This window comes from Propithecus coquereli, unplaced genomic scaffold (assembly GCF_000956105.1).
Source record: "Propithecus coquereli isolate 6110/MARCELLA unplaced genomic scaffold, Pcoq_1.0 Scaffold111, whole genome shotgun sequence".
Classification (NCBI taxonomy): Eukaryota; Metazoa; Chordata; class Mammalia; order Primates; family Indriidae; genus Propithecus; species Propithecus coquereli.
Genome location: NW_012135081.1, coordinates 6,627,495 through 6,635,920, shown reverse-complemented (window position 1 = coordinate 6,635,920; position 8,426 = coordinate 6,627,495). Strand labels below are relative to the sequence as shown.

General features: G+C 48.9%; 1 protein-coding gene across 2 annotated transcripts in view; it reads right to left on the bottom strand.

Annotated features, from left to right (window-relative positions):
* IKZF4 (IKAROS family zinc finger 4 (Eos)) overlaps window positions 1-7,928 on the bottom strand; it is an 18,460-nt gene extending 10,532 nt beyond the window's left edge. The window contains exons 1-5 of one of the 2 annotated variants that reach the window (XM_012651075.1): window positions 7,866-7,928; window positions 4,814-4,963; window positions 2,947-3,040; window positions 1,536-1,640; window positions 267-527 (exon numbers count right to left, since the gene is read on the bottom strand). In XM_012651075.1, the coding sequence (XP_012506529.1) occupies window positions 267-527; window positions 1,536-1,640; window positions 2,947-3,040; window positions 4,814-4,900 (547 nt within the window). In that variant the 5' untranslated portion in view covers window positions 4,901-4,963; window positions 7,866-7,928. Of the gene's footprint in view, window positions 1-266; window positions 528-1,535; window positions 1,641-2,946; window positions 3,041-4,813; window positions 5,073-7,865 lie in introns of those variants that run through there. The other variant, XM_012651083.1, reaches the window with a different exon arrangement.
* Window positions 7,929-8,426: the final 498 nt, after the last annotated feature.

Sequence of the window (8,426 nt, the reverse complement as noted above, 5' to 3'; positions counted from 1 at the left end):
CTAATATTTTATTTTTAAAATTTATAAATAACGACAGTTGAGGAAAGTGCCAGGAAAGTACAGGTGTTGAGGGGAATCCAAATTCCATTCCCTCACACTTTTTTCTGTCAGCTAGAAAATGTGTTGGGAGAGACGCTTCCCTTTCTGAGGCCACCGTAGCCCCAGCGTGGCCTCCTCTGGCCCTCTTTCTACCATTGTCCCAGCACTGCTTCTGCCTCTCAACCCCACGCTGGGAGCTCCTCCCTGAGTCCCTCTGGCTTACTCACCAGTGTGGCTGCGCTTGTGTACCATGAGCACGTTGGGTCCAATACAGACCATGCCGCAGACATCACACTTGAGCTTGCCATTGGGCAGCCGGATGCCACCAGGGGAGTGAGGCTCTGGCCCACTCCCATCGCAGTAACCCAGGGGCTCCGACAACGAATCTTCCACAATCACACTGTCGTCCTTTTCCAGGAGCCGCTCATCTGGCCCCAGCAGTCTGCTCGACTCCTCATCGCTGTACATCTCCACCTTGATGGAGTTGGCTGGAGGGTGGGATGGTGTTTAGAACAGAGACAGGCAAAAGGGGAACCTGTCCTCAGGCCAGAATGGCACTCCTGAAGGTCAAGAGGGTGCCTTCAGTTCCTGAGACATTCAGGCCTTAAAAGGGGCCAACACCCTAGTATCCCAGGTGGTGATATCAGAGTCCTACTAGAACCTGAAACAACCTTTTCCTTTTCTCCCACCCACCAGGAAAATAGGCTGCAAAGAGAAAAAGTTGGGGGTATATAGGATGTTTTTTGTCATTGAGGAGAGGAGGTGACTAAGGGGAGCCTTTTTTTCTACTCTTTTGTCATTAAGAAAGATGTTTGGCTTGGCTCTGGGCAGGAAGCCAGCAAGTAACAGTGGCGGGAAAACAGTCCTAGGAAGACTGGAGGAGGACAGCAAGCTAATGAGGGAGCAAAACTGGAAGACACACATGGCTTACATTTTCCTCTCACCCCATTAGAGTGAACCCCTCTACCCGCTCCATAAAAATCTGAGGCTGAGCAGGGGGGATAAAGGAAGGAGGAGCCACTGAGGAGAAGGCTTTGGCTCTAGCTCTGACCTACATTCCTGGCTATTCCAACCATTTAGAGAATGTCACAGATCTAGGGCCAGCTGGGGAGGGGCAGTCATGGAGACCCTGTCTGGGCAGGAGAATGGGGTGTGGGGAGATGGAGAGGCCCTTCTACTCTCTTTTTCCTATCTAACTCTACCTAATGACCATTTCTATCTACCTGCTTCTCCAATTCCAGAATTTCTCTTTGGAACCTTCACCTTAATCCCACGCATGCCTTTTTTAATTTCACCCTAGCCTGCCAGTGACTCTTCACTTTCCTTTTGGAAATCAGGAAAACCCTAGGCACTGGGCTCCTTATTGCTCTTAGAGACTCTGAGCAGGAGACCAAAGGGAGGTGACAGTGGGGAAATGGTTGCCAGTAGAAGGCGAACTGAGAGCCAAACGCACAGGGGCTGCCTACTGCCAGGAGCGGGTAGGAGGCTGCACTTACCACTGAGTGAGCGGCTGGGAGAAGAGTGCTGGCTGTTGGGGGTGCTCACCGAGGGCCCCACTGGGGCCCCAAGGAACTCCTTCTCCAGAGATGAGTCCCCGCTACCTTGGAGGAGAGAACAAGAGGGCAAGTAAAGCTGGAGCTGGAGCCATCTACTGTCCATTGCCTAATCTTACAAAAAATTCAGTTAAATTTCACAAACATTTATTTCATAGCCATGTACAAGGCAGTGTTTTATGCTGGGCACCATACCTTGTGCCTTCCCACCAGTCTGGGTGCCTGGCGCTGACTTCTGTGAGCTCAGTGGCTGGGTCTTGCCTACCTTACCTTTATCTAGGCCTGGGGGGAAGAGCATCACTGCCTGACGTCCACAGGAAGCAGGGCTGGGGCTGGGCGGGCCAGGGCAGAAAGGAAAATGGGGGCCTCAGGAGGGACAACTGTTCAAGACATATGTTCTTCCCTACGGTTCCTCTCTGGAGCCCCCAACACCAGATTTGGGATCTGCAGGAAGGGCAGCTGGAATTGTCCCTGAATCTAATGATAATATTAGTAATAATGACAGCAGCTAATATTAATTGAGTGTTGACTATGTGCCAGGCATTATCTGATGTACTTAAAATGAATTATTTAATCTTCATAATACCCCTATGAAGTGGGTGCTAATATCATCTTGATTTTTCAGATGAGGAAACTGAGGCACAAGAGAGGTTATGTTACTTCCCTAATGTGATGTAGTAGTTGGTACTGGTGGAACTTGGATCTGATCATAGAGAGTAAGTGCCCATGTCCTTAACTACTATCTACACAACCAATTAGGAGGTACTGTGTCAGCTGGGGAGAGTAGGGCCCATCAGACTTTCTAAATTCAGCAAAAGTTTGACAACTATAGAAAGCCTCCTGTCTGATCTAATTCTAATCATATATTTACTATTTGATGTTCCCTTGACAGTTAAATAATCAGCTTATTCTCAATATATTTATTTTAATTTGTTGACAAATTGCTTTATAAAAATGATTTTTGAGAGTTTCATGATGTTTTTCAAAATTAGATAATATACCTGAAGATACGTATGTCTTTTTTTAAAAAAAAATCCCTCCTCCCCATAATCTGCACAAATATATAGGCGAAATAAAAACACGTAGATAAACACACACACAGACACATATCACATATGTAGATACATATAAAGAAAACATACCTACTGGGATAAACATACCCATAGCCTTCTATGTTATCTGCTAACATAAACATGCATGGATATATGCACACAGGCCTAAATATGGAAAAGAGAGAGAGAGGGAAGGAGAGAGACAGAGAAAGAGAGAGAGAGAGAGAGAGAAACCCTAAAATTCATCCCTAAAGTCCACCTATTAGTACTTTACCCAATCGCCCAGCTATGTACATACTTACTTTCACAAAATAAAGATTCCATTATAAAATGGTTGGAGTCTTGGGCCTGAGGCAAGAAATCCGGAACACACCCTCCTGAGGGATCCCTCTCCAGCTTTGGTCAGTGGGAAGAAAACAACCACTCAGGACTTTGGGACCATTTTCCATTCATATCCTCTCCTAAAGTCCCATTTCCCCCATTCTTCCCATCAAAGCCTGAGGAAATTTGTTCACTATCTATAGAAAAAGCCTTATGGCTTGAATCTGAGTTTCCCCAGCTGGGGCTCTTTAGGTGAGCCACGGTTACCTAAAAAAGCCCCAAATCAGAATCACACACATATCATGAAGTAAGCATCTCAGGGTTGTGGGTTGAGACTTGTAGACTCAGCGCAAGTTTTAAAATATGTCCTTTCAACTACGTGTAGGATTTACTAAGGTTAGAGGGCTGAAAAGGGTATCTTCTTATTTCCTTTCAAATATTAGTGCCGACTTGCCCTAAATCACTGGATGTTAGTAATCAGGGAAGAACAGGGCTCTGGGTTCTGGCACTTGGGCCTTGGCCCTAAACAGATGAGTGGGCTTGCTAGAAATCCATTGCTGGTCCCAGTGTACTAGGCTGAGGCTGCCTCTTGGGGCCAGGGGCTCGATATATGGGGGAAATGTCTTTAAAGAGATACTTATAAACATGAAGGGGGAGCATCTTTTCTGGCTTTCCCAATTAAGGTGTGGAAACAGGAGGAAGAGCAGGAGCCTCCAGAGTCACATCAGTAATTCAAGAGGCCCTTTGATGCTGCTGTCCTCCCTACGATAAAGTTAAGAGGGAAAATAGGCTAAAGCCTAGTTTAATGGAGCTAATACAAAAAAATCAATCTGTTTCAGGGGTCAGAAAGTCTTTCTGGGGCCCCAGGGATTTTGAATTTCTAGACAGGGGGTGAAGGGGACTACAGTAAGATTTAGGAAGTTCAGCAGTTCCTCCCTCAGCCCCAGAAACCCCAGTGAGGGAATTTTAAATCTCTGGGACTCCCAAGAAATCCCAGACTGTCAAAGCCAAGAATTAAGGCTGCTTTCAGGTTTCAGAAATTTTCTTAGTCAAAGTCATCACAGATTGGCTGAACCCCCAGAGGGCAAAACCAAATCATGAGGTTCACACCAGAGGAACTGGGAGGTAGGTAAAGGGCAGAAAAGCAGCAGGAAAGAAAGGAACTGGGAAACAGCCCACAAGCTAAATGTGTTTCACATGTTGAAGGAGACCAGCCCTCAGCTCTTGTTGCCCTTCCTTGCTCCCTTCAAATAGTGGCTACCTCTAGGGAATGGCCATGAGCTTGGAGAACCTCCACACTTCTCTGCAAGGGACCTTATCATAACTGCTTTCCCTTTCTTGACCATGGGCTCCAGGGTGGCAAGATGCTAACCTACTATCGGGGAACAGTGGGTACAAGAGCAAAGAAAGACGCCCATCCTCAGCTCTATTGTGGGGAGGAGGCTGAGGCCCCTCAGATCTCTGCTCAGGGCTGAGGCATCTGCTGCCAAGGCTCCTCTTCCTTACCTTGATTCTCTCTACTACCAATTCCCACCCAGGCCTGTCTCGGCATTTCACCCCAGACAGCTCTGCCTCTATCCCCAAGGCCTAATCAAGATGTCACCACAAGCTCCCACTGTCCAAGTCACCGTCTTTGCTTAGCAACACCAAACACCCTTTCCCATCCTCCGCAAGTACAAGTAGGAACGCCCCCTCCCCCCGCTACACACACACACACACACACACACACACACACACACACAGCCCATCCTCTCCCTCTCCTCAGGCTTGGGAGTTGTTACTGAATTGGCTCCCTAGCCCCAGCACCCCCCTTCCCCCCTCCACTAGCCGCCTTCTGCCTGAACTTACATTATCCTTCCCTTGCCGGTGAGACCCTGGGGTGCGAACGCGGCCGCCGCCTTGGAAACGGCGAGGGAGTGCGGGTGGTGTGTGCATGTCTGCGTCTCGGTGGCAGGCAGGGGTGAGCCCAGCCACTCACCTTCCAGGAAGCGTGGATTCCTGGAAGTGAGGGGAACCGCCGTCATTTCGCAGGCAGCGGCAGCGGCACGGTGAGCAGGGGCCCACGGCTGCAGCCAGCAAGAACAGCTCAGCCCAGGGTGTATGTGTGTTGAGTGTGTGTGTGTGTGTGTGTGTGTGTGTGTGTGTGTGTGTGTGTGTGAGAGAGAGAGAGAGAGAGAGAGAGAGAGAGGGAGGGAGGGAGGGAGGGAGAGAAAAACAACGCTTGGATGTTCTTGAGGAGGGGGCTGGAGAGAATGTCTATGTGTGTATGGTAGGGGGATGTTAGGCTACAGCATCCCTGTTCCAAGACAGTGAAGGGGGTGGGGGTGTGCACAGGGAGGGAGAGGCAGATGCCGTTGCCCTCGTGCCCAGCAGACAAAGAAGAACTGCACAACAAATGCCTGAGAGAGGCAAGAGAGAGAGAGAGTGTGTGTGTGAGAGAGAGAGAGAGAGAGAGAGATGGATGGGTCTGCGGGTGGGAGGGAGAAAAGGGGGGCCCCCAGGGAAGGCCCAATCCTCTGCCAGCTGGGGAAGCCAAGGCCCCAGAGGTCATGGGGCCCAGGACACGGGCAGCTTCAAGGCTCTTGGATCAGCAGAAAGCCCCTCCCCACCAAACTCGGGCACCGTTTCCCTCTCTCCCGCCTCCTCCAAGAGGGAGGTTGCTTTCTAGGTCTGGGGACTGACAGCCCCCTCGGTCCCAGCAGTGAGAGGGCCCAGCACAGTCTGGTGTCAGGCTAGTGTTGCTCTGTGGCCCCAGTTCTTTCAGATCCCAGGCAAAAAGGCCCGTGCAGTCTCACCACCTCCCCTCCCTCCTATGCCCCAGGGGCCCCAGCAGCGACAGCCCTGGATGAATCCACCCTCTATCAGGACAAGGCCTCTGCTCTCTTCCCTTTCAGAGGAGCTGCTCACTGACAAACTGACCTACTTTGGAAAACTACATTTTCTGATTCTAAGAATTTGGGGGTGGGAGTGGCCATAAAACTTCGGGCTGCCTATCCCTGAATCCCTTTCTACTAAGATTCCCTTAAACATTTCACAGTCCCAGAAAACTTGGGGCAAGCACTGCTCAGTCAATTAATGGCATTAGCTGGGTTTGAGCAACTCAGTTTCCCTTAAAAGATAGGGGAATGGGGAGGGGGGATCTGTGTGGTAAATTAATGGACTCCTGCTTATCTTCCCTTCTCCCCTGTCTGGGGAGGGAATGATCTGTACCTTTAGAAGGAGAAAAAGGGAGAAAAGATGGACTTTCTGAATCAGGTGCTGTGAGGTGTTAAAATCTCTTTAAAGAACAGAACAGATACTCCCTTCACCAAGTGGCCAGGTGAGGGAAGGTCCCCTGCAGTGGAGGTGGAAGAGCTGTGATAACCTGTGAAAGGCCCACGGTGTGCTTTAGGAGGGTTGTACAGTGCAGCCTTTCCCTCTGTTTCCATATCAGCCCAGGAGAGAGGGGTCAGTGATGAGCTCTCAGGTGCCCCTTCAGTGGACTCTCTCAGCCATGCCCAATCCTACAGGGGACATTTTCCAGAGCTAATGGTAGCCCTACCTTGACTTTCCCTTTTCCCTTTCTAAGGTAGCTGCTGACATCTAGAATTCTCAAAGTACAAATGAAAGGTTTCTGGCCCCTACTTTCATTCAAAAAACATCCTGTGCAGAGGCCACTTCTTATCTAGGAAATGCCAATCTGCTGAAAGCAGGGAAAGCTTGGTTTCATAGCACAGTGAAGCAAATATCCTCAGAAGTTTTTTGCTAGTATCCAATATTCTCCAGAGACAGTACTGAAAAGAACTCCATGGGATATTTCCCCAGCCACCTTCATAGTTTCTTATTTGCCTACCTCATGGCAGGGACTAGTTTTTATCCATTTGAGTGTTCCCCAGCACTAAAGCAGGGTCCTGAGTGTACTTGTTGCCCAATAGTAGTTTTCTTTTTCTTTTTTTTTTTGAGACAGAGTCTCGCTCTGCTGCCTGGGCTAGAGTGCCGTGGCGTCAGCCTAGCTCACAGCAACCTCAAACTCCTGGGCTCAAGCGATCCTCCTGCCTCAGCCTTCCGAGTAGCTGGGACTGCAGGCATGCACCACCATGCCCGGCTAGTTTTTTCTATATATTTTTAGTTGTCCAATTAATTTCTTTCTAATTTTAGTAGAGACGGGGTCTCGCTCTTGCTCAGGCTGGTTTCGAACTCCTGAGCTCAAACAATCTGCCCGCCTCGGCCTCCCAGAGTGCTAGGATTACAGGCGTGAGCCACCGCACCCGGCCTCTATTTTTTAGTAGAGACGGGGTCTTGCTCTTGCTCAGGCTGGTCTCGAACTCCTGACCTTGAGCGATCCTCCCGCCTCAGCCTCCCAGAGTGTTAGGATTACAGGCGTCAGCCACCACGCCCGGCCTTTTTTTTTTTTTTTTGAGACAGGGTCTCACTGTCTTGCCCAGGCTGGAGTACAGTGGCAAGATCATAGCTCACTGCAGCCTCAAACTCCTGGGATCAAGCAATCCTCCTGCTTCAGCATCCCAAGTAGCTGGGGCTATAGGCACCCACCATCATGCTTGGCTATTTTTTTAAAAAATTTTTTGTAGAAATGGGGTCTTGCTTTGTTGCATAGGCTAGTCTTGAACTCCCAGCCTCAAGTCATCCTCCTGCCTCAGCCTCCCAAAGTGCTGGGATTACAGGTGTGTAATCCAAAGTGCCCAGCCATGGTTTTCTGAATAGACTTAACTGAGCAGAAGGTAGGAGTACTGGCTGGTTCTTTAGAAGGGCCATGACTTTAGTTACAATAAAGTCTCTTCCAATTAAATCAGTCTACATGATCCCTGTCATTCTGTCCAGCATGTGGCAGGTATTGAATGCCTTCACCCACTCCAACTCCTTCCCTTCTTAAACTAGAACAGGGTCAGAGTTAATGTCTTACCTTACATTACCCAGGTGTTGCCAGTGACTCTCATATGTATGTCTGACTCACCTTGCTATCTCCAACAGTGGTTCCACTTTAGAGTAAAAAATGAGCTATAGGTTATTTCCACAATGGTGGCTGGGTTTCTGCTGGGGATACTCATTGTATCAAAACCCAATTATGAGGCCAGGGGTGGTGGCTTACACCTGTAATCCTAGCACTTTGGGAGGCCAAGGCAGGAGGATCACTTGAATCCAGGAGTTTTGAGACCAGCCTGAGCAACATAACGAGACCCTGTCTCTACAAAAATTAAAAAATTAGCCGGGCTTTTTTTAAAGCCCGTAGTGCCAGCTACTTAGGAGGCTGAGGCAGGAGGATCGCTTGAGCCCTATAGTTTGAGGTTACAGTGAGCTATGATGACACTATTATACTCTAGACCAGGCAACAGAGTGAAACCATGTCTCAAAACAAAAGAATAAAAAACAACAACAACAGAAAGAAAAACCCAATTCTGGCTTCCCTTACCTCTAATAAATAATTTCCTACCCTGACATGCTAATGGTCTGAACAATGATTCCT